We start from the raw sequence: 25012 nt of genomic DNA, 5'->3' as shown, positions 1-25012 counted from the left end.
GAAGGGAGATAATACTAGTTACCTTTAAAAAAAACAATTATTACTTAAAGCTTGTATATTATTTTGAAATTGTTCTGATCTGATTATATGTTATATCAAACAAAATAAGATTTATTAAGATAGTTGAGTGAATATTTAACTAAACAGAGCAAAATATTGCAAAAATTGAAACTGCATCATTACATTGTATGCAGAAAACAGTAAGAATGCTTATTGTCTTGATACTTTTCATAATTTTTTATCTAATAGTTTCATCACTTTTTCAACTTATTTTTTTTCCTTTTTTGATTTTTTGGTTAAAACAAGATACTTTCTCAGTACAAATAACCCATCTGATGAATATTGCTTTTATTTTATTGTTTTCTTTTTGGACGTCACACAAAATTATACTCATAATTGAATGGGTTCTTTTAAGATATTATCAGTTAACTATCAAGGTCTATGTGACATTGAAAAGAGAAGAGATGTATTTAATTTTCTTAAGTCTAAAAAATGCAACTTCTATTGTATTGAAGATACACATTTCACAAATGAAAGTGAAATGAATATCAAGACCATGTGGGGCTATGAGTGTTATTTTTCATCTTTCTCAACAAACTCTAGAGGAGTTGCTGTAATGTTTAATAATGATTTTGAATATAGGGTATTAAAAGAGAAGAAAGATGTAAATGGTAATTATCTAGCATTAGATATTGTTATAGACAAGGAGAGAGTAACACTTCTATCATTTTATGGTCCTAATTCAGATAATCCTAATTTTTACCATCTTATTATGTGTATTATAGAAGATTTTGGAAATGAAAACTTTATAATATGTGGTGATTTTAATCTTGTTTTGTATCCCCATATAGACTATTGTAACTATCTACATATTAATAACCCTAATGGTAGAGATAAAATTTTAGAAATCATAGATCAATGGAGCCTTATAGATCCTTTTAGGGAACTTTTTCCAGACTCGCGTAGATATACGTGGAGAAAAAGAAGCCCTTTAAACAAGCTAGGTTGGATTTTTGTCTTTTTATAGATAACATGTTAACAAATTTACTAAATTGTAAAATTGAACCTAGCTATTGCTCGGATCATTCTTTTGTAATTTTAGAGCTACAATTCAATCCATTTATAAGAGGTAAAGGACTGTGGAAATTCAATAATTCCATATTATATGATCAAGAATATGTAAATATTGTAAAAGAAAAAAATAATTGATGTCAAGAAACAATTTTGTGCACATGTTTATATTTTGAAACATATTGATGAAATTTATGATGAAAATTTACAACTTACTATAAACAAGCAATTATTTCTTGAGACCTTATTGATGGAAATCAGGGGAAAGACTATTTCGTACGCAAGTTTTAAGAAAAAAGAAAAGGATAAAAAGGTTCTTAATTTACAAAGGGAAATTGATTCATTAGAAGCAAATTTTAAGGAAGAATAAATAAATCAATTAAAAGATAAAAAACAAGAACTGGAGGATATAAGGGAAGAAAAGATGAAGGGTAAATCAATACGTTCAAGGGTCAAATGGATTGAAGAAGGGGAAAAGCCAACTAAATATTTTTGTGGTCTTGAGTCAAAAAATTTTACTAGTAAAATTATACCAAAAGTTGAAACAGAAGATGGAAGGATTATAACAAAGCAATATGATATTTTAAAAGAAACAAAAGTATTATATGAAACATTATATAAAAATAGGGATTGTAGTTTAAATGGCTGTAAAATTGAACAGTTAGAAAATGATTTAAAAAAATTAAAATTTGAAAAATTGACAGAGGATGAAAAAAATGATTTAGAAGAAGAGATAACTATCGCTGAGGCAGGTTAAACATTACAAAAAATGAAAAATAATAAATCTCCTGGATCTGACGGTTTTTCGACTGAGTTTTTCAAATTTTTTTGGAAAGATTTAAAATCTTTTATTGTAGAATCTCTAAATTATGGATTTCACATTGGATCATTATCAGTCACTCAAAAACAAGACATTATCACATGTTTGCCAAAGGATAATAAGGCACGGCATTTTCTGAAGAACTGGCGCCCCATTTCATTATTAAATACAGTTTATAAAATTGGGTCAGGGGTGATCGCAAATAGATTTAAAAAAGTTTTAGATAAACTTATTAATTTAGATCAAACTGGTTTCATAAGTGGGCGTTATATGGGAGATAATATCCGACTAATATATGATATTTTGCAGTATACTGAAGAAAAAGATATCCCTGGTTTATTACTGTTGATAGACTTTGAAAAAGCTTTTGATACAGTATCCTGGGATTTTCTTTTAGCAGTTCTGACTTTTTTCAATTTTGGGAATTCCATAATCAATTGGATAAAAGTATTTTACAATAATATTAGCTCTGCAGTCATTCAGGGTGGAAATTTATCAGAGTTCTTTGGTATTGGACGAGGCTGTAGACAGGGAGAACCACTATCACCATACCTTTTCATATTATGTGCAGAGATTCTGGCAATAAAGGTTAGAGGTAATACGAAAATACAGGGTATAGAAATTTCTCAAGTTGAACATAAACTATCTCAGTTTGCAGATGACACTTCACTGATTTTGGATGGAAGTGAAGAATCTATGGAAGAAGCTTTATTAGAGTTTGATTGGTATGCAAAACTTTCTGGACTAAGGATAAATTTTACAAAAACTCAAGCGGTATGGATTGGAAGTATAAAATACAGAAGAGAAATGTTGTGCCAGAACAGAAATTTATCATGGGGGTCAACTTCTTTTAGGCTGTTAGGGGTAACCTCGATATTGATCTTGAAAACAATTTAAACTTAAATTATACTGATAGGTTTCTTCAGATAAAAACTTTGATTAATACATGGTCTAAAAGAAACTTAACAGTAATTGGAAAAATATCGGTGGTTAAAACTCTTATACGTCCTATACTAAATCATCTCTTTTTAACATTACCAAACCCAAATGTTGAGATGATTAAGAAAATTAATGATGCTATTTATTATTTTTTGTGGAACTCACATGGATTATAAGAATGGTGGTTTAAAGATGATAAATATTAATCTATTTATGATAGCTTTAAAATGTACATGGATAAGAAAATTGTTTAGTTCTAACTGTAAATGGTTAAATATTTTATTTACAAGTAAAGATAAAGAGAAATTGTTCAAACTAGGAAATAGTTACACAACAAACACTATTTCAAATGTCAAAAACAAATTTTGGATTGATGTTTTTAAAGCATGGCAATATTTTGTAGATACAGATATAAATTCTACACGGGAATTTTTTCTTGCTAGTCCATTATGGATGAATAAGAATATAAATATCCATAATAAACATGTATTTTATAGAAGTCGGTATAATAAAGGTATTGTTTTTGTAAATGATGTGATTAGTAATAGTGGAAAGTTTCTCTCCTATGAGGAAATTAAAGACAAATTTGATATTTCTGGTAATATAATGATGTATAATAATATCATATCAGCACTAAATCAGACAAAGAAGCTGTATTCAAGGGGAGATAATAAGCTCGTAGAACCTTTTATTCCCTCTTTTGTTCAAACCATTTTAAAAAGAAAAAAGGGAACTAAAGATATATATATATTGGATGTTAATACCTAAAGTGGTTCCTAATGGGCTGAAAAGGTGGAATGAAATTTTGGAACTTGATGAATTAGAATGGAGAGAAATTTTCAAACTCCCTTTTGCAGTTACTAATAACACTAAATTACAATGGTTACAGTTTAGAGTAAATCATAGGATATTAGCTACAAATACATTTTTGTGTAAAATTAATGTCATTAATAGTCAACTATGTAATTTTTGTAAGGAAGAAATAGAAACTATAGAACATGTACTATGGAATTGTGAAAATGTTCAGAATCTTATAGAAGAAATAGATATATGGTTTTTATCTAATGGTATAAGTATCTCATTCACCAAAACGAATTTTTTGTTTGGTGATGTCTCACATGTATACAAGGGTGAAATTTCAAACCTGATTTTTCTGTTTCTTAAAAAACATATTTATAATACAAGATATTTCCAGAAAGTTTTATCAATTCATGCTGTGAAGAAAATACTAAAAGATCTTTATAATCTAGAGAAGAGTATAGCAGTAAGAAACAATAAACTTGAGAGTTTCTACACACTGTTGATTCAATTTACTTATTTGTTCGATTGTAATTAAAGTCCTATTAAAATTCATATGTGAATAACATGATGGAATGTTGATTTGTTAACTAAAATAAAAAATGTTCATCAGAACAATATATTTATTTTATTTTATTTTTTATGTATTTAAATTTTTTATATTTTTTTTTAAATTCACTTATTTTTCCTCAATATTTCCATTCTTAAAAAAACTATAAAACTTAGAATATCTGTATGTTTGTTAAAAAAATTTTCTAATTTGATCATATATTTATATGTGGTCCTTTTTTGAACATTCTATTATGTTATTTTTTTACTTTTTAAATGCAAATTAAAAATGTGGTATTATATTAAGTAACTACAGCTGATATAATTTTTTGTAAAATGAACTAACAAGTACTAACAGATATATAATTACATTTTCTATTGCTAACATTAACGAGGCCGGGATAAGGTACCGGTATTCGATGTTTTCATTACTAACAAATGTACAGATTTCAATAAAAAAAACTATCTTGCCCTGTGTGGTATGAAATAAACCAAGGAGTCCTAAACCTCACCTAAGTACATCCCTAAATCATAGATGCACTTAAAGTGGTTGAAGATATCTATGGTTAGCAATTTTTTCAAGCAATGAAATTATCTATATTGAACCTGGCCTGAATCATATCTATAGTTTATAAGTATCAGGGGAGACAATGACGTTTATTCTAAACTGTATAATTACATGCAGACACCGTTACTATACAAGAAAGATTAAAGAGTTCTTTGAAGTAACTATTTTAAATATATATCGCGTATGAATACAACATTTATTGAATATTATTCAAACACTTTGTGTTCACATCTACATAAGTTGTAGTATTCTACTGATGGACACACATTTCATTGTATTTTAAAAAGACAAGTTTTATAATAGTTTTCCTATTTCACTTGTAGGAAGACGTACCTAATAAGCGATTACAACTGCTAACTTCTTTATCAAACTGCTTTACTGATGAGAATATAAAGAGCCATCTTATGGTACAAAAACTTTTCTTTGTAAATGCCTTGAATGAGAACGACCCTGAGATGGAAGAATTAAGAGCATGCGTATCAAAGACTATAACTGAAAATCCACAGTGGGGACAGAGGGTGCCAAAACAGTTTCTCATCCTTGAGATGATGTTTGCAGCATTAGTAGAAGAGGGGAAATATATAATTAGTTTTGAAGATGCAGTAAAAATGAATACACAAATTGGTGTCGAATCACTTTCTTCGACAGATTTGAAATTATTTCTACGTGTACAGAATATTTGCGGCAAGATGACATATTTTGATTATCCAAACCTCGAAAACTACATTGTAATTAACCCAACTTGCTTAATTGATGTCTTAAAGTCCATTGTAACAGCTGTTCCATCGATTACAAGCTTACAGCGCGGACGTCTTACAAAATCTGATTTGACAAAGATCTGGAGTTCAGAAAAATTTTCCCACTTTCTGCAACATGAGGAGTATTTCCGCCAGCTTTTGGTTCACTATGACATTCTGTCAGAAATGAAACGTTACGATAAAGAAAGTGGAAAAAAGATGTCTGTGGATTGTTATCTTCTACCTTGTATGATAACGAAACAAAATACGACTACCTATGTCGAAAGACATGTACAATCTAGCAAATGTATCGGCTTTGTATTCGATTTTAGGGATTCACATGTTCCAGATGCAATACCAAGCAGACTGATAGCAAGCATTATCAGTATCTGGAATATCAAGCGTTATAAAGATGAAGATTTGCTTTTCTCTAATTTCGTAGTGGTTGTCCTGGATAGAAAACATGATTTAGTGGTGAAGACTGAAAGCAACAAAATAGCGGTATATCTTAAACACAAGGACAGAAGAGAGATGATAATCAAAGACCTTGCCTCCTCTGTACGTCAGTGTTTAGAGCAGAATCTGGCTAGAATTTCTGAAGTGTACTCTCTGTCCTTCACAAGTGATAGCACTTCAAAGAAATATGTTCCATTTGATGTAAAGTTGAAATCTGGATGTCCGTCACAAGATTGCTTATTGATTCCTGAAAGTTTAGACGGAATTGACACTGAATGGATATGTGACAACCATGGGTTCAGAACACCAAAGTCTGAATTAGATATTTGGTACACTGACAGGGTAAGTTATTCAATGTGTTAATGACAGACATTGTTTCTGTCCTTTTGTCAATGGATTATCAAAAAATAAAGAAAATACACTTATAAATAAATTAATTACAATAATAGTTCCTCAAAATCATCATTAAAACAATATCTAACTGCAAAAAGTATAGAGAATATTCCACGAAAACAGACAAGAAAATGAAAAAAAAAAAGAAAAGAAAACCATTGCACGAAACACTACCCAGAAAACTAAAGATTGAACAAGACGAAACCCACCAAAAACTTGGGATGAACCAAATGGACCTTAACAGAACAACATTATAATTCAAAAACAAATTATTGATATATTTTTAGATCAGTAGAAAGCCAAGTTGAAATCGCGTGTAGTGTATTTCTTTTATGTTTTAAGTGTTCATATCCCCCTGTGACTGCTCAGCAATATGGATTATCATATTCTGATACACTTTTGTGTATGTATCCGCTTTATGCAGTTTAGTGTATATGTATATGTATGTGTTCAACAACTATTAACTACGTCTGTCAATGTTGTAGTACAATGTACATTTGTACAAATTCTGTTAATTTCACTTTGGATTTTTGCGTGACTAATATATATATATATATCATTAAAAAGATTAAAAGGTCTATTATAATAACAAGAAAGTATTTCTCCCTACTTTTTTGGTTTTTCTTTCTTTCAGACACTCTTACGGTGCACAGATTCTTGTCAAGGTACAGCAATTATAAGATTACATAACCCAATAGGCAAGGCGAAATGTTGCAATCATATGGTGTCTGTCGTTTTTGGTTGTACACATTTTCAGTTATTCTATAGCACAGAACCCTTTAAACTAAATGTTGCCTGACTGTTGTTTATTTTATTTAAATATTATTATTTTCGTTCCGCTTAACAACAAAGCGACCATGACTAAAAAAAAAGAACATATGATAAGGAAATCTTAGTCATTTTCTAATATCATCGTGATAATTTCGATAGATAAAACCAGCCAAAACAAAAAAGGCATATAATGTAAAACTCTACCTTCAATTCGTGATGACACCATCAATTAGCCGGCAGTGCAATAGAGTAATCATTCATTCTGTTGTTCAGTCCGTCCAGCAGCATATGTATATACAAACTATGGAGTTTACAGACAGGTGTTGAAATCAAATTCAGATTACACATCAAGGTAAGAAACAAGATCGGAGAGAAATGCATGAAGCCTGAAACAATGAAAAAGGAGCAGAAACTGGTAGGTCCACATGTTGTGTGTCTGCTGCTATGCATTCGCCAACCGCCTTGTAAATCAAAACTCGTATTGAACAATATGACAAGTCAACATTGATTCAACCAATTTCAATATTTTTTGTGCACAGTGTTTGTTAACTTTATAAAAGCATGGTTGTTCCATTTTGAGTTTTTATACGACTGCAAAAAATTTGCGGCAGTATAATGGAATGGCGTCGTCGTCGTCGTCGTCCGAAGAAATTTGGTTTCCAGACAAAAACTTGAGTATAAGTGTATGGATCTCTATAAAATTGAACCACATGGTGCCATACAACAAAAGGAAGGTTGGGATAAATTTTTGGGGTTATAGACCTTTTCGTTTAAGAATTTTGGACCAAAAATGGACCAAAAGAAAACATTTTTCTTGTTTATGACAATAAATTAAGTATTAGTGTATGGATATGTATGAGACTGTACCACATAGTCATACCACAAAACGTAGGTTGTATTGAATCTAGGGATTATGATCATATCCGCTTAAATATAAGGGACCATAAGGGGTAAAAAAGAAGCAACTTTTAGAACTGTTTGAATGGCTTATTTCTGACCAATGTCAATGGGGTTAAAATAATCTTGAAATATTGGAGTTCTGTGATATGCCTAATCTTACCGTATAATTAGAATTTTTTTTCAGGTCGTGATTTTTAAATGAGTCCAAATTAGAGTGCGAAATTAAAAAAAAAGGAAAACGACACATTATAAAATAAATGTTATGCGTCCGAAGCCCTTTACTTTATTAACCTTCACCAGGAACACTGAAAGCCGAATATTTGAAAGCTAAGGATGTACAAGAACCGAAACAGTTGAAGAGCTATATCACCAAAAAGGACCTAAAAATAAATTTTGATTGATTTCAATATGCTGAATCTGAAAACAATATTCCTCCATATTGACATTAAAGAGAAATAACTAAAACCAAAATGTCAACTTATCATATCACTTTTCGGAAGAAATCTAACAACAAATTCACAAATCTAATAAAAAATAATATTCAAACCACTTTGAATTACAGATCTATAAACCACAAAAAAATATTAATTAATCTAATAAAAGATTTCTTAACAGTTACAGCTTAAACTAAATTCTTTTATGGAGCATTTTTAAAGTGGAGCTTTTTATGTCAATGTTTCGATAAATAAATTATAAATGCGTTGTGTTCTTGGATATACTGAATCTAACCATATATTTAGATTTTGGTTATTAGACCAAAATAGGTAAATTTCAAATGTTTCAGTTCTTTGAACACATTCATTCTGTGTCAACAACCTATGCTGTGTCTACTATTCAATCACAATCCGAATTCAGAGCTGTATCACGCTTGAATTTAGTACCTATACTTGTCCCCAACTATTCAGGGCTCGACTTCTGCGGTCGTATCTGTAAACAACTTTGAAAAATGTTTTTTATCTATCTAGAATTGTAATAAAAATATAACTAGGCATGATATGATATTCCAAAATTCTATCCGGTGTCCTATTTTGATTGTTATGGAGAACACTTCTACATTAGATTTGTTTTGTTAAAAACTCAACATGTATTTGTAATATAATTTAACTAGAAATTAAGGTATAATATATTATTCCAAATAGATTCGCAGTGTAAAACCTAATCAGTAGCTCATCACTTAGAAATATCTGTCAAAATACAAAAACAATATAACATAGCTCGGATTCTAACGAAAATTATATCTACGCAGAACAAATCTTGAATAATAATATGACGTGCTTCTTTCACTTTGTAAAAGACAGCGTGATAAAATTGTCGATATATATTTATACTTAGCGCAGACTCTTAGATGTGCATATTAATGGCTATAACTATTTACCTTTCACGTAAATCCACATGTATCGTAACCTATGTGCAAACACGATGTCGATTTCGTTGTGTTCAAATTGAAATTGATAAAAGAAACTACAGAACCGTTATTCCTATTCTAATGCATAACAACACGAATTATGCAAAAGAGCTTAAAAAATCAAAATAAAATAAAATTCCGTGAAATTTCATGAATGATCCCGGCGCATTAACGTCATGTCAAAACATAAGAATGAAAACTCTCAAGCTGAAGGTTATTCCTTTACGTGTACGCCCTAAGTTCGGATAATATCTCATTAAAATGGAGTTTTGAGGTAGGTGTTGTTTCATTTTCTATTCTATTGCATTATTCGCACATTGGTGGATTTCAGCAAGTCAACATGACGGCTCACTTCTTAGTTACGACATGTCAACTGTGGATTGACAGTAAATAGCAGCTAACGAAAAAAAGTGTTTGGGTTAAGAGTTATAAGAATTAAACACATTTTTCTAGTGGTTATTTCAGAAATAATTCATGCAAGACTTAGATTTATTTGAAACTTGTAGCTTTTATAGGGGGTAAAATAGAACAGCCATACACTCGGCAATCTTACCTTCGCTTCAGTTTTTCAATACCGTATTTGTCCTATTAGAATCGAAATAATTCATGGACGCCATAAATTTGTTGGCAATTTACACATGGCCTGTTCGTTAATTGTATCTTTCGCGTTTCCTAGTGTCGAAATGTATGAAAAGTGATACATTTTTACTCCATGACCCTGGAGAACTTTTTTGTATCAGTATTAATTATTTGTGTCAGTGCCTCAAACAAAATATAGGTGAATGATGATCTTGCTGACATATCATTTTTTTATTATTGTGAATTTTTTCTTCAAATATCATCGATTGGCATGAACAGCAATTCAGGTGAAGAATGAAATGAAGTAAGATTCATTCGCTTACCGACTGATTGATTATTTCCATATAATCTAAAAAAAAAAGAAGATGTGTTATGATTGCAAAAGTGACAACTCCACCGGAGACCAATTAACGTAATAGTCTATCCGAGATGTCTGAAGTTCGGACATATTAGGCTACTGAATTTCTCAGGTCATGATATAATTCTTTTAAATATAGTTTGAAAATAGAATAAACAATAATATTTATTTAAATGCGTAAACATCATTCCAGTATGAAAACGTAAGAAATAATAAAGGAAATAAACGAAAAAAATAAAAAACAACATATAATAAGCAGACAAAAACAGACATCTGTTTAGCAAACACTTCAGCGAAAAACAAAGATTGAGCAAAGCGACGTTTTCGAAATACAAGACAGATTCACAGGGTCATATTTTCTTTCTCAAATAAGTTACGAAAGCGGTTTTCTATACTGATAAAAATCAAATAATAGTAGTAAATGCAACAGGTAATACAACATCATTTAGTTCCTGACTTAAATTTATATTGTATCCGCATGTTTTTCTCTTACAATATAGATATACTCAATTTTATAAACCATTGCAACCTACAGTTTTTTACCTAATATGTATGACCAAAACCAATGACTACTGCTATTAATGTACATGATACGTTTTGCTTTAATCTGAATTAATGTTTTTCAATATTTTCACAATAATAATTGCAGAAACATATTTAAACTGCCAGTTTGTTTTACAATGTTTATTCAGGTGTTCTAGAAGCAGTTCTATCTATGTTACTCAACGATTCGCAGCTGCTTCGCATTTGTAACAGTTTAACGAAGGAAGAAGTTCGTAGCTTGGCAGTCAATCTTGGAATAACTTTCCCAGAATTTGATGCCATTGATACTGATTCAACTTCCATGCTGAAGTTTTATAGCCTTCGTATGTGTCGGGAGAAGAACAAATCATGTAAAGATTTTGTCAAGGCCATGGAGGCTGCTGAAATCAACAGGCATACAATGTGTCAGGTACTTCATTTACTGTGAAAGTACTTTAATTCGTGGGTATCAATTTTCATGGCTTGAGCAAAAGTTACATGTTAGTGGGTTCGTAAATTCGTGGATTTGTTTTCTGGACAAAAAATTGATAAGCAGATTCTTGAATATAATCATGTGTTATTATGTAATAATTTGTGGGACATTGCAAAATAATGTGTTCATTTTCGCTTACCTGTTCGTCCTTCATTACAATAATCCATCATTATTTTAATAAAATAATTGCTTTCGTAAATAAGCTGATTTATCTATGCTTACAAATTGTCTCGATTGAAGGAAATTGCAAAGTAAACATTTCAATTATTGCACATGTGTAATCAGAAGTGATGACACTAATCAACCCGAGATTTAATGATCAACATTTAAACGGTCATCAAAGGTGTTGATTGGTCATAAACATGTCACTTAAAGCAAACAATTACATAAACAAATGCTACAAATTTACTTTGAAATGTAGAATTAATTCTGAATGAAATAAAAAAGCAAGCTTAATATGATTATTTTTTCGTATGAGAATTATGAGGAGAAAAATTCAACACTTCATCATCGAATATCATCACCGGAAGTCTGACTTTCATTGATCGAAATTGACTTTTCATGACAATTAAAAGGTTAAAAGTCGTACAATTTCGGTTCTTAAAAGATTAAATGGATATAAAAATCCTGTTTGAAGTTGTATATATTGTTCATATTGCGTTTGTTTATATTCGATGTCTAGATATGCCGGTATCAATGTAGTCAAACCTACACCACTGTACACGGGGATCTTTCCATGTCTTGATTTGACAACAGTTGTTAAATTTCGTTGGAAACTTAAATTTGTGGATAAAACTATCCACGAAAACCACGAAAATTAGTGACCCAAGAATAAAAGTACTTGCACAGTAATTGGTTGATCAAAGTCTTGTTGTTTCTGATATCATTTGAAAATTTTTTTTATAAGAGAAGCTAAAAGGAGTAGGTCCGGTAAGGGCCGATTTCGCCCCAAATTTCAGGTTCATCTGATGAAATATTTTGGACACTTTTTAAACACTTAAGTGTCTACTTTAGTAGAATTAATTTACTTATGTGAAAGATTTGAACTGATTTAGTCATTAAAGACGCTCATATTCAAGCTTAAATGTTATAAATCTATCAAATATGCCATAATATGTCACTTTTCAGATGGTTTTTGTCAAAATTGAAAGTGGCCGCATCCGTGTTCATCCTCAACCTTTATATATGTTAGGTAATATCATCAAATACAACTTACATTTAAATATAAAGAATGAACACAAATGCGGCCACGTCCATTTAAGACGGAAACCGTCTAAGAATTAACTTAAATACTAAAAATATGAAGTAATTTAGTATGACTTAATGATGCTAGTACCCGATACATATGCATTGTATTATCAAAAACAGCGCATATGTATGTAATAGAAGTATTCTACTATCCAATGAATAGCTAAAAGTTTACATTTTAACAATTTTGTAAAACTGCTATATTTTAGGGCCAAAAAGGGGTCTTATTGAACCTACTTCTTTGTTGAATTAATGTAGTACATTTAACTTTGTGAATTTATTATTTCGATATGAGCATTATCTGTCAATATCATTAGTGGTTTAAATTACAGGTTAAATCAATTTCTAATCAAGAAACAACAGACCGTTGTAGTGTTTACTGTACTATTTGAAATGTATTATTAAATTAAAAACTAATTAAAGCAGTATAAATGCTACGGGCATTTTATACATATAAGCAATTTTAGAATGCCGGAATTTCTAGGAATTTATAACTGCAGACCATTGAAAGGCACTGTATAAAGGAAGTAGTCAGGTGAAATTAAAAATAAATAAATCTGGAATTCAAAATTGGTACTGTAAATCAAAAGAGCATTCCTTAAGAAACAACATAAGCTAAAAATATTAATAGGTTATCCTTTTCGAGATATTTAATTATCTATAAACGGCGGAAAAAGGCTGACTCGGACTTTCTTATATTTAGCATTGGCATTTTTTGGCTCTCAAATCGTACGGAGAAAAATCTAGATTCTGCAAAAAATGTTGGTAAATGACCTTTATTAGCTATTGAAGTCTTATATGAAGAGAAAAGTTGGTGATATAGGGGAAAATATTTTACCCTGTATCGTAGTTACAAAATTAAACCCAAAAAGTCCGAACATCTGACAAATATTCCTAAACCTGACATTACTACATCCTTAAATGATTGAAATACCTTGTCGTTATGTAAAATAACTAACAATTTAACAAAATGCCCTTTCTGTTTGAAATAATTTGTAGATAAAGATATCACTGATATGCATGACCAAAACACTATATCTTGCAAAGAAAACAAATACATTGCTCAGTACAACTAATGTTATTCCTCGAATGCCCGCATGGAAGGTTATTATAGGGTTGGTAATTTTAATGTCTTACAATTGTACTTCACAGTTAAACTATTTGCAATACGTACTTACTCTGTATTTCAGAGAATTATGTTAGGATCTTCTGTTCTTAATGTTAGAAAGGACAATTTGTCTTACAAAAGAACAAACTTTACGAATAAAAGTCGACGGCTGCAAGAAACTTAGGGTATCTTAGGTATCTGTTGAATGATTTAAGTGTAGTATATTCAATACATGCAGTGCGGTTTGTTAAGACTTTCGGTTTGGTATGTTTAATACTAACAATAATGTCTGTTCAATACTTTTAGTGTAGTCAATTGAATATTTTAAGTGTGGTTTGTTTACTCCTTCTAGTGGGACATTAGGCAACCAACAATCAAGCAATCGATACTTTCAGTGCAGTATGTTGAAATTTAGTTGTGGTCTGTCCAATACTTGCCACATTGTTGTCTATTATAATTATATATATATATATATATATATATATATATTTCAAACTACTTTGTAAAAAATAAAAACTCAATTATAACAAGTATTTACCTTCGAAAAGATACTTGAAATTACAATATAGATCATGACATCATATTTGTTGTTACCTTTTGGAACACGGGATTCATCTTCAATAAGTTTATCGGATATTTACCGTCTAGTTGAAGGATATAGACTAAAGTCAGAGATTTTTCTGACTTTTGAGTATATTTCTTCGTGACAATAGTTTTCTTTTCCGGATCATCGACAAAAGACAAAGTCGAGACATAAAACTATGCTTCGGACATGTGGGTTGCTAAAACGATTGTAAAGTACCCACTTTAAAACAGTTATTTCTATCAAAGTTAAAGGTTAAAGTTTAAAGTCAGAGATAATACTAATTGTTTAACATTTTTCGTCATGAAAACAATTTTTTTCCGGACCCTCGTTAAAAGAAAAGGGGGAGACGTAAAACTATGCTTCAAACAAGTGCGTCGTTAAAAGGATTTTGAGGTACCTACTTCAAAACAATTATTTTTATCAAACATGTCAAATGTGAATAAATCCTTTTGGTGACATGTGACGCCATTTAACCATACAATTTCATTGAACAATACAATCAACAGCTTTATTAATAAGTCCATGGTAGCCGCTAGCTATAAAATGCATTCAGCTAATTGTTGATTTTTTTTTATCAAAATTGTAACGAGTTAAGGGTGAATTCCTAGTATTATCTGATCAGAGAAAAAGTCCGAGAAACCAGGACAAAAAGTAAACAAAATGGACGAAGTCGAGCCGTTATATTTCTTTCGCCAAATTCTTTCGCCAATAATAAATTTTAATCGCCATAATTTTTATTTTTCCCGCAAGCGGAAACCTTGGTAAACTTTCACATTTAGGTCATATTAAGGTATGAACACTTATCTGATTTGAAAAAGTTGACACAATTTATTTTAACGGTTTTTGTCAACATGATTATCTAAAAATGCTGTTAAAAAACAACTCAAACGTAAGTTTCGTTGCAGATTCTACGACAGGCAGAAGTGCTGATTGGTATGCTACATTAGTATTTAGAAATATAATTATATCCCAAGTAACGTATTACTGTTTAGTGTAATTAATATGATCTTTTCAACCTTTCTGTACACGTTTAACGTTTAAAACAGAAGGATTAAACGTTTCTAAATGTTTTTCTTTTTATTGTTTTAGTAACATTAACATTACCATGTTTGCTGAAAAACGTATACATTTAAAAATCTTCAATGAAACTCAAGGGCAAAATAATGTAATACCGTTAACAAGCACAAACGGTGAAAACCCGATAAAAGCAACAAAGACCAAGAATAAAGCCAAACCCTAACTAGGATTCAATATTTTATGAAAGCAAATACAATTTGAGAATTTTAACTAAAAGGTTTTTTAGACGTTAAAATATAAAGAAGCTGTGTCAGAACACTATTTCCTATATCATTCTTTATTTTGTTTTTCTTCGCCTTATACAATATTCATATGCATTCTTTTAGAAGAGAGGCGAAAGATATTAAATAGTCAAACGCATAAGTCAAAAATAATCTGACAGCTCCAGAAGCATGATACACTATAAATATTTGAAGATATTGTATGCTTACCAATGAGACAACTCTCCACCAGAGACCAAGCCTTGTGGTCATGAAACTTTAGAGTACAATTAACGTACTATGACTCAGAATTCAACCATATAAAATGATTGATTTGGTGTTTCGAGCACATATTTTGTACTCCGAGTACTGAGTAAAGTTTTATGACCGTAGGCCCAAATGACGTAGAATTTTACAACGTTCGACCTTCAACCATGAGCTAAACCTATTCCGCATATCAAACTATAAAAGGCCCCGTAATGACAAATGTATAAGACGTTAAACGAGAAAACCAATAAACAAAAATCAAATCTGATATACAGCATTAAAGGACAACCACTGAATTAAAAGCTCCTAACTTGGGACAGGCACATACAGAGTGGCGGGGTTAAACATGTTTCCAAAAGATCCCCCTAACCTGGGACAATGGTGTTACAGTACAACATAAGAACAATCTATAAAAATCAGTTCAAAAAGGCTTCGTGTTGAGATTTAACAAGACATGTTTAACCCCGCCGCATTTTTTCGCCTGTCCCAAGTCAGGAGCCTCTGGCCTTTGTTAGTCTTGTATGTTTTTTTAAAAATTTTAGTTCATTTATATGTTTCGGAGTTTAGTGTGACGTCCATTTTCACTGAACTAGTACACATTTTTGTTTAGGAGCCAGCTGAAGCCCGCCTCCGGGTGCGGGATTTTCTCGCTGTGTTGAAGACCCATTGGTGGCCTAGGGCTGTTTTCTTCTCTTTGGTCGGGTTGTTGTCTCTTTGATACATTCCCTATTTCCATTCTCAATTTTATTCATTCATCAGATGTATCATATTTATGACATTTATGTATGAGAAAACTTAAAGTAAACTTTCGAATCTAATTAGAAACTGAACAAAACCCGTAACGCACGTATATACTATAAGAATTATTAAGCAGTTATTTTCATTGTGATAGCCATAATTTAGAAATCAGAAAGGAACCAAGATCAGGAGTTAACAATTGTAGTTTTAATTATTCAAAATAGCGCAAGTATAGATTACATCTTATTCACATACAACATAGAAGGACAATTATTTTGCAATCTTTAATTTAGTAAGATATTGCCTTATTTTAATTTTCAACTTAACACAATTTTGAGACATATTAACTCTATATACAACAGGTAGACCAACACTGTTCACTTATGCACATTCAATGTCTCAAGATTGTGACAAGGCATTGTTTAGTCCTAAATTGAATTTGACCCCCTGAGGATCAATATATTTTATAGAAATTTTAATTCAAATTAACAAACAGTTAATACGTTTCATGTTAGAAGTCTAGAGATGAAACATATAATATAAAAATAAGGAGATGTGGTATGATTGCCAATAAGACAACTATCCACCAAAGTTCAAATGATGTAGATGTAAGCAATTATAGTCAACCGTACGGCCTTCAACAAAGAGAAAAACCCATAACGTATACATTTATAGTTGGATATTAAAGGTCCCCACATGAAAAATCTGAAACAATTGAATTGAGAAAACTAACTTATAACAAAACAATTTACGAAAAAAAAATATGACAGATATGAACCAACCACAACCACTGAACTACAGGTATCTGACTGTTAAGTCCTAAATTGAATTTGATTTCCCGAAGCGCAAAACATTTTATGTAAATCATTATTCAAATTGTTTGTTTGATTATTGCAAATCTGCACGGTAGTTGCTAAATATGTTGATACATCATTGCAGACATACCCGACAAAATTCAGAATATGTCACCAAGTGATGAGATGCTTGACAAATTGTGTCTTCGCATTGGAAAGGAGTGGATGGTTCTTGGCTTAGAACTTGGCATTGAAATCGAACGTTTGGAACAGATAGAATATGAAACCCCAAAAGTACTCAGGGAGGTCAGTAGGCAGATGTTGTATAACTGGAGAAACAGAGACGACGACGCAACAATTCGGGAACTACTCTTTGCTTTTGCAAGATCTGGACGAAATCCACACCTGATAAGAGAAATCTTAGAAAATTGTGACAGTTACCCGAACATAATCCCCGATGATTAATGTTTCATGAAGCAAATAAATCAAATGTGTTAGGTTTTTGTGTGAAGAAAAATATGTATGATTTCAGATTAGACTAAATGAAGATCTTGTTCCGATGATATTTTTGCTGAAATTGTAGACACATTTGTAAAATCAAGTATATTTCTCTATTGATTTGGTAAATAACATTAAAATAACTTTGATGTATTCGTTTTGTTTCTTCATTTTGCAATTCAAAGACCCTTTACCTTGTCAATCCCGTCGTTAGTACAGTACTGTATTATCCAACCTAACTTACACAATTATCAGTTTGTTATTGTATTATTTTTATTGTACGTGTATTCATTTGCTTTAAATATCATCTGGTCTTTTCCTGGTGCTTCCTCGCATATACAAGTTTTGATGTTCGTTTGTTTAACATTTCGTAGAAAGGAAGCGTTAGATACAAAACAGAAACCGAAGCTCATAAGTCGAGAGACACTGACAATACCATGAAAAAAACATAGACACACAAACAGCAGTATGCAACACACTTAACTAAAGACTGAGATGATTTTCCGTTTCCAGTTTAAGAATGTCATAATCTCTGAGTTTAATTTATAATTTGGTTAAAGATTTGCATATTATATTTATCAACGATAAAGAAAAAAAAATCTGCTACAAATCTTTTTACTTTGACATTATATTGACTTATTTGTTGTCATTCGTCGTCTCTCCTATCTATGTTTCCACCGTACTTTGTGAAGCTTTATTCAGAGACACACGGAAAGCATGTGATTCTGATAATTATTTGAAAAGGAAAAACAAGAAATCCTACTGAAATCCAAAATATGCAATAACATATAAAATTGAAATATTTATAGGACATCAACATCCGAATACTATAAATTATATTCAACGAGTTGTTTCACGTGGGACATAATATGAGGATAACTGACGATTGTTTTTAGTATTCCTCCATAATTCATTTATCGACCAGTGACAAACTACGATACAGTGAGGAACTTAGTATTACAATCAGCTGTAGAAACGAAAAAGATCTATGATATGATCGAAATAAGAGAATACAATTTAGAATAAACAATACATAAATTTTATACTGGCATCACGTACTTAATACAGAAGTATCAAGCAAGTAACAACGGGAAAAAGAGTAAATGTGTGCATTTATTGGCAGAGCTTTTATTCTGTTGCTTATCAAATGCGTTGTGTTCACCAGTTTCATTTAAATGTGGCCAGACTGTGTATCATCAACATGTTCAACATGTTCAATGTTTTCAAGTGTTGTGCCAGGAACAGCTACGATAATACATTTCCAATGTTGGCGGTGTTTGCATCAAGGGAGTTTTCAAAACAGATTTTAGTTATTCCTTGATATTCCAACATATATATATATATATATGTATATATATATATGCTTCCCTTGGTTTATTTATTTTGTATTTACATTATATCATAGATCAAATTTATTTGTTCAGTGTATGTTCACTGGTGTTAATATGTCTTTTGTATGAGTTAAGCCATTTCAATTGATATTGTATAGTGCGTCTTTCTATGTTGTGATGTTACACTATTGTTTCAGATAAGGGTGAAGGTTTGGTACCATTTAAAAGTTTAAACCCGCTGCAATTGTTTGCACCTGTCCTAAGTCAGGAATCTGATGTTCAGTAGTTGTCGTGTGTTAATGTGGTTCATAAGTGTTTCTCGTTTCTCGTTTTTTATATAGATTAGACCGTTGGTTTTCCCGTTTGAATGGTTTTACATAAGTAATTTTTGGAGCCCTTTATAACTTTCTGTTCGGTGTGAGCCAAGGCTCCGTGTTGAAGACCGTACTTTGACCTATAATGGTTTACTTTTATAAATTTTGACTTGAATGGAGAGTTGTCTCATTGGCACTTATACCACATCTTCTTATATCTATATGTTTAGATAAAGACATTTGCTTGGTCTTCATCAGCATTAGCTTTAGCATCTTGGTCATTTTCCAACAAATTTAACAGAGCCCACCGGAGATTAAAATTAGCGACTTAGTCCGACATTTTCTAGGTAATGTAAGCAGACGAAGTTTGGAGGGAGAGTTTATTGTATTGGAATATGTTGGCTTTTTCAAGAATTAAGTAAAAAAATAAAAAATCTCAAATCAAAACAGATGTTTAAAAAAAATACAAAATCATTTATCTTTTGTATAAATAACGCAGACAGTGTCACATGTGTTAATAGTTAAACATTGTTAACATAATTGACATGAAAGTGACTTGACGCTGTTGATGAAAAAAGTAGTTCCAGCAAGTAGGAGTGTTTAACAGATCAATTGAGGTCATTGATGTTTAAAGCTTATGATTATTCGTATAGCTATATATGTTTAGTAAAAAGCTAATTGCATGATAAAGGACACATGACTGTTAATGCATTATTGTATCTTCAGGGAATGACTAGGCAATATGAATAAATTCATGTAGCATACATTTCAGAATCACGACCTTTTACCTCCTTGAAATGACACCTAGATGTTATTGATCATTCCATTTGGTATTCAATTTGGTGTGAAGCGTATTAAAAAAACTATGCGAGACATCTTTTTGTGTGCATACAAAATCTAAGAATACTTATACGAAAATATAAACACACCTGGCCAAATTGCCCTATAATTCAGTTGAAATGATATTAAACATGTTCAAATTTTCACGTGTTTTGCAAATACCAAATTAGTCATGAATGAATCGTCAAAAATGTTAATAAAAGTTCATTTTTAAGAAATCTAGTTTCAAATACAAACTCGCCTTTTGGAGTTATCTGAACAATGTGGTTGGCAAATTTTCGAGTCTGAGTCACCAGTAACAGTTATAAGTTTTCACAACTGATCATAAACAGGAAAGAAATGTTCCCGGGACACGGATATCAGTAAAGAATGAACAGTCTAAATTTAAAGGGAGTCTCAGTTTCGGTGACTTAATTAAGGCAAAATATAGACAGTGCTTCTGCTGGTCGTTTATAGATATACCGTTTCTATCATCAAAGGCAATATTCCACATCTAAAGTATGCTACGCATTTTGTTCTTGTTCAAAATCAGTTTTGAAAGTTATATTAGTACGTAGTTTTGAAAAATGCTGGTGTTGAATCAATCCATATTTTTAATGAAGACACCGGATGCACAACTCAGCTGTTTTAAAACACGCAACTGTAATTCCAAATAAAGTTCCAAATAACGTTTCAGAATATTTATTCAATTCACTACACCAGTTATCGGTTATAGTCAATAACAATCGTCACCCTTGCTATTCAAGTGTTTTCAATCATAGGAACGCTGTTCCAATATTGTGCCGTGTTTACACATCTTTTAAATTTACAAGGGATCCTTTCAACGTCTCTATTAAGAGTAAAGCTATGCATAAAACGGTGAAATAAGACAATCGACGAGTGCAAAAACAAAGACGGATTGATTGTTTTGTATAAAAGTATTCAAAATAAATATATGGTCTGAACATGATATATTTTGTATTTCTTAAACCATTTTTCTCGTTTGCAAGAATGTCATTCAAGAAAACAACCGAGGCTCCGATTCATAAAAGAACAATACAGTAATAGACAGAAGACTAATTCATCTATAATTCATTGGTACTCGGTTATATGATTAAAAGTCCTTAAAAATTTGGCATCTTTTGGCTTTTTTTTCCGACTAAATGGAATAATACTTGTGTCAAATGTCAGTTGAATAAGCTGTAACAATGTATCTACGTTTATAGGGATCTTCAAATTTGGTCGTAACCTCTTGCTGATTTTGATTTAACGTACATTGTATCTTTGGTATCGGTTGTAATAGTACAGCTCAAGTATCTATACACCTTATCATTCTCTTACAAACTTAGAATATTGTAAAGTGCTCAAGGCTCAAATGATCTATTCAAGAATTAGCTTCATTGTCAGTGCAATGTTTATAATTGATGCATGACTTCCTTTTTCGGCATGTCATTTATGGATTAGTTTAAGTGATGTGAGGACTTTCTTATCATTTGGGAAATATTTTAAAAAAAATGCGTTATAGATATTAGGTGACACAACAGTAGAAAGAAAAGGTAGGAAGTGTATGTTTTCTGATTGTGAGTATGAATGTGAATCATGTAATATTTTAGTGAGGAATTATCCTTTTTTATTTACAGTTTAAATCAATTAATACATTTGAGTTACAACTAAACTTTATTTCACATCCAATAATTTGGTCCGGCTTTTTACATCAAATACTGTTTCATTATGTCAGGGAAATGTTCAAAAATAATGCCCTTAAAAGTTTTTAATATGCTCAAAAAACAATTCCTGATTTTTTTATCGGAATACATGTATTGGAAATAACTATTCTCCCCAACCTCTGATCAAGTAATCAAAGTTTTGGAAAGCTAAAGATTTAGGCTATTTTTTATCTGAACAATTGTTTTTTTCTTTTTTTTTTGCATTGCTTTGGTATTGTTTAATTTTATAGTAATTTGAAGTTATTAATATTTTCATAATAACATTCACGGTACCAACCTTACTGCACCAGTAAACTTCAACTTATTTTGAGATTTTTGTTTGTTTCACAATTCAACTTTTAGTCAGTTTCAATCACTCTGTGATAAATCCTTTCAATCTGATAAATGTGCTTCGAGGCAGTTGTAACTCATTTATAGAAACTCTTTGTATTGAACTGTAAATAGACCCAAATAATGGGATAATCCCTTACTAAGAACATGATTTGCATTCATTCTTCACAATTAGGAGGCATCCAACCCTACAATTTCATTGGTCGAGAGTACTTTGCTATATTCTAAAAATAGACACTAGTGAGCGTGTTTTTGACATATCAATTCTATTATTAATATCTCAAATCGCTCAAAAGGAAATTTTGATTTGTTCTTCAGTGACTTACCTGGGCTGTGTTGTAACTTCAGTAATTTAAAAATTTAAACGCTAAATTTTGTTGTGTCTGATCACAAATTTAAAGTTTAACACCTTCTAAGTCAAATCAAAAATAATGTAGATATTCGAATTATAATTACTATACAAGTTTCAACAGGTACAAAAATGTATAAATATATATATTCATTTATATATTGATTTAATCTACAGTTAAAAAGTATACTATAACCTTTTTTCAAATTTTGATATTTGCAAACATACATCGATTTACAGAACGCAAGTATTCCTTGTACATACACTGTTTTTTGTTTTATATGTTCATATGTTTTCATTCTTACCATTCGTAGTCAACAAGTAAGTCATTTTTTCTTTGTTTCGTTTTTATACAGCCCTTTTTAAACATGTGTGTCAGATCAATTTTTGACATTGGGTAGTGACGCAATCACACATAGAATAACAACAGGGCTATTTTACGGCAAAATTAGTGGAGTACTTACAAGAAAAGCGATAAAAATACATGTCAATATATATGATGTATTTTGTTCATTTATACTATGGCTTTGTTGCTTAGTTAAAAACCAATTATCCATGCTGAAAAACATTTTATCATTCTTGTTTATTTGTCTTATATATGTAAAGATGTTGATTTTGGCAGGAGATGTTGAATCAAATTCAGGCCCTGCGAATACAGTTGACATTTCAGACAAAATTATATCAATTTTCCACTGTAATATACGCGGTTTGAGAAACAAACTGGATTATATCTCAAATGTTAAAGAAGAATTCGTTATAATATTTTTTTCAGAAACTCATCTGGCCCCTTGTATTACCAACGAAAAAATAGCACTCCCGGATTTGAAACACCAATAAGGAAAGACAGGAACTCATATGGAGGCGGTGTTATTATGTATTATAAAAGTAACATTAAAATAAAGCGGCGCCTGGATTTGGAGCACGATAGTCTAGAAATTATGTGGTTTGAGTTGAAAACAAAATTGCAAGTGATATTGATAAACATTACTTATCGATCTGAGCGCTTTTCACCGTCCAATTTTTGGTCGCTATACGATATGATGTTGAAAAGTGCATTAGACGAAACTAATCATATTATTTGTTTGGGTGATCTAAATAAAAATTTCCTTCTCAACCTACCTAACTGTATCAGTGATATACTAAGTATAAATGGTCAATTTAATACAAATAACGATGCTACTCATTTTAATTCACGAACTGGTTCGTTGTCCTTATTAGACCCAATATTAATAACTGATTCCATTCAATTTATTGACTCGGGTATTATACCTATCAATAGAGACATAAGTGATCATGAAGGTACTTACATATCAGTCAGAAGCGGGTTCAGTAACTCGAAGAGTTTCAAACGTACAATATGGAACTATAAAAGGGGGGATTATAATTTAATGAAACAGATGGTTTCAGAGGTCGAATGGAATAAATTACTGGATAATGATATTAACATCCATAAATCTTGCAATATATTTACGCACGAATTTTTAAAAGTGACTGAATCTTGCATTCCGAAAAAAGAAGTAATTATTCGATCTAATGATAAAATCTGGTTTAATTCAAATCTCCGTAAAGAAATAAGAAAACGAGACAGGTTTCGGAAAATATTTAAAAAAAATAAAAGCACTACAAACGAAAAGAAATTTAAAAACCAAAGGAATCGAGTGAATAATTTAAAGAAACAAGTTAAACAAAACTTTTATGAAAATATTAATGAAAACTTAAATGAACTCAAGCAAACAAATAGTAGAGTATATTTGAAAATCATATACTCCTTAGTAAAAGAAGACAGATCTTCAAATGATATTCCACCGATGCAAAACCCTAATAATAATTTTGAATTTTCTTATGATGCAAAATAAAAAGTTGATATTCAAAATAGATATTTTTGTTCAATAGCTAGTCTAGATGAAGAAAACAAAAATGTGCCTGACTTCGATGATAGAGGTATTAACGTTTTGTCAGAAATTACTGTAACTTTAGAAGACGTTAAAGATATTATTTCTTCTATAGATCCAAATAAAGCTGTTGGTCCAGACAAAATCAGTAATAGAACGCTAATAACAGTAAAAAATGAAATTGCACTTCCCTTATGTATTCTTTTTAATAAAACGCTCTCTCAAAATATATTTCCTAAAGATTGAAAATTGCATATGTTAAGTCAATGCCGTCTAATTATAGACCAGTATCAATTCTTTCTTGCGTGAGCAAGGTACTAGAAAAAATAATATATAAACATATGTTCAATCATTTAGTTTCTAATAAACTTTTGT

The 25012-nt window shown here is 30.8% G+C and overlaps 1 protein-coding gene across 2 annotated transcripts in view; it reads left to right on the top strand.

Moving 5' to 3' along the window:
* LOC127722050 (uncharacterized) overlaps positions 1-25012 on the top strand; it is a 275032-nt gene that overhangs the window by 205428 nt on the left and 44592 nt on the right. Inside the window, exons 14-18 of one of the 2 annotated variants that reach the window (XM_052228895.1) lie at positions 5069-6280; positions 6966-6996; positions 11037-11296; positions 15207-15234; positions 17523-18028. In XM_052228895.1, coding sequence (XP_052084855.1) covers positions 5069-6280; positions 6966-6996; positions 11037-11296; positions 15207-15234; positions 17523-17842 — 1851 coding nt within the window. In that variant the 3' untranslated portion in view covers positions 17843-18028. Of the gene's footprint in view, positions 1-5068; positions 6281-6965; positions 6997-11036; positions 11297-15206; positions 15235-17522; positions 18029-25012 lie in introns of those variants that run through there. The other variant, XM_052228896.1, reaches the window with a different exon arrangement.

Source organism: Mytilus californianus, unplaced genomic scaffold (assembly GCF_021869535.1).
Source record: "Mytilus californianus isolate M0D057914Y unplaced genomic scaffold, xbMytCali1.0.p SCAF_12, whole genome shotgun sequence".
Taxonomy (NCBI): domain Eukaryota; kingdom Metazoa; phylum Mollusca; class Bivalvia; order Mytilida; family Mytilidae; genus Mytilus; species Mytilus californianus.
The sequence above is the reverse complement of the archived record's forward strand: the minus strand, read 5'-3'. Positions and strand labels throughout refer to the sequence as shown.